This window comes from Neomonachus schauinslandi, chromosome 5 (genome assembly GCF_002201575.2).
Source record: "Neomonachus schauinslandi chromosome 5, ASM220157v2, whole genome shotgun sequence".
Classification (NCBI taxonomy): Eukaryota; Metazoa; Chordata; class Mammalia; order Carnivora; family Phocidae; genus Neomonachus; species Neomonachus schauinslandi.
The window spans coordinates 6,086,391-6,086,929 of NC_058407.1; the positions used below are offsets into that span (position 1 = coordinate 6,086,391).

Below are 539 nucleotides of genomic sequence, written 5' to 3' on the forward strand. Positions count from 1 at the left end.
GAGATGGGAGGGCTGCCCCCGGAGGGACGGTCACCCTCGACGACTAGGGCATGGGGGGGTGGGGGCAGGGGCCGGGGAAGGGAGCAGCCTCCGAGCGAGCCCCAGCCCGGCGGAGACTGTGCGCCCCGCGGCCACCGGAGCGGGCCCCGGCCCCCACCCCACAACCTGCCGCCCGCCCCGAGGGGAGGGGGCGCCCCCGACGCCCGCCCCTCCCCCCCGCGGGCCGGCGGCCGGCGCCCATTGGCCGGCCGCGCGCATAGCCCCGCCCCCGGCAGCCGCGGGCCAATGAGCACACGGCTGTCAGCTCGTCAGCCGCGCCGGCTCGGTGGCTGGGAGCCCGAGCGGTGGCCGAGGAGCCAGCAGCGAGGAGCGCTCGCCGAGCGGCCGGTCGGAGGGGTCCCCGCGCCCCGCACGCCCGCACGCCCGGCCGGCCCGGCCAGGCTCGCAGCGAGCATGGGCGCGGCGGCCGTGCGCTGGCACTTGTGCGTGCTGCTCGCCCTGGGCGCGCGCGGGCGGCTGGCGGGGGGCAGCGGGCTCCC

General features: G+C 81.8%; 1 protein-coding gene across 2 annotated transcripts in view; it reads left to right on the top strand.

Moving 5' to 3' along the window:
- The first annotated feature begins 453 nt into the window (after nucleotides 1–453).
- The window catches only part of SCUBE1 (signal peptide, CUB domain and EGF like domain containing 1), a 139,349-nt gene continuing 139,263 nt past the window's right edge, over nucleotides 454–539 (top strand). For both annotated transcript variants that reach the window (XM_044915773.1, XM_044915774.1), the window contains exon 1: nucleotides 454–536. In XM_044915773.1, the coding sequence (XP_044771708.1) occupies nucleotides 454–536 (83 nt within the window). The remainder of the gene's footprint in view (nucleotides 537–539) is intronic.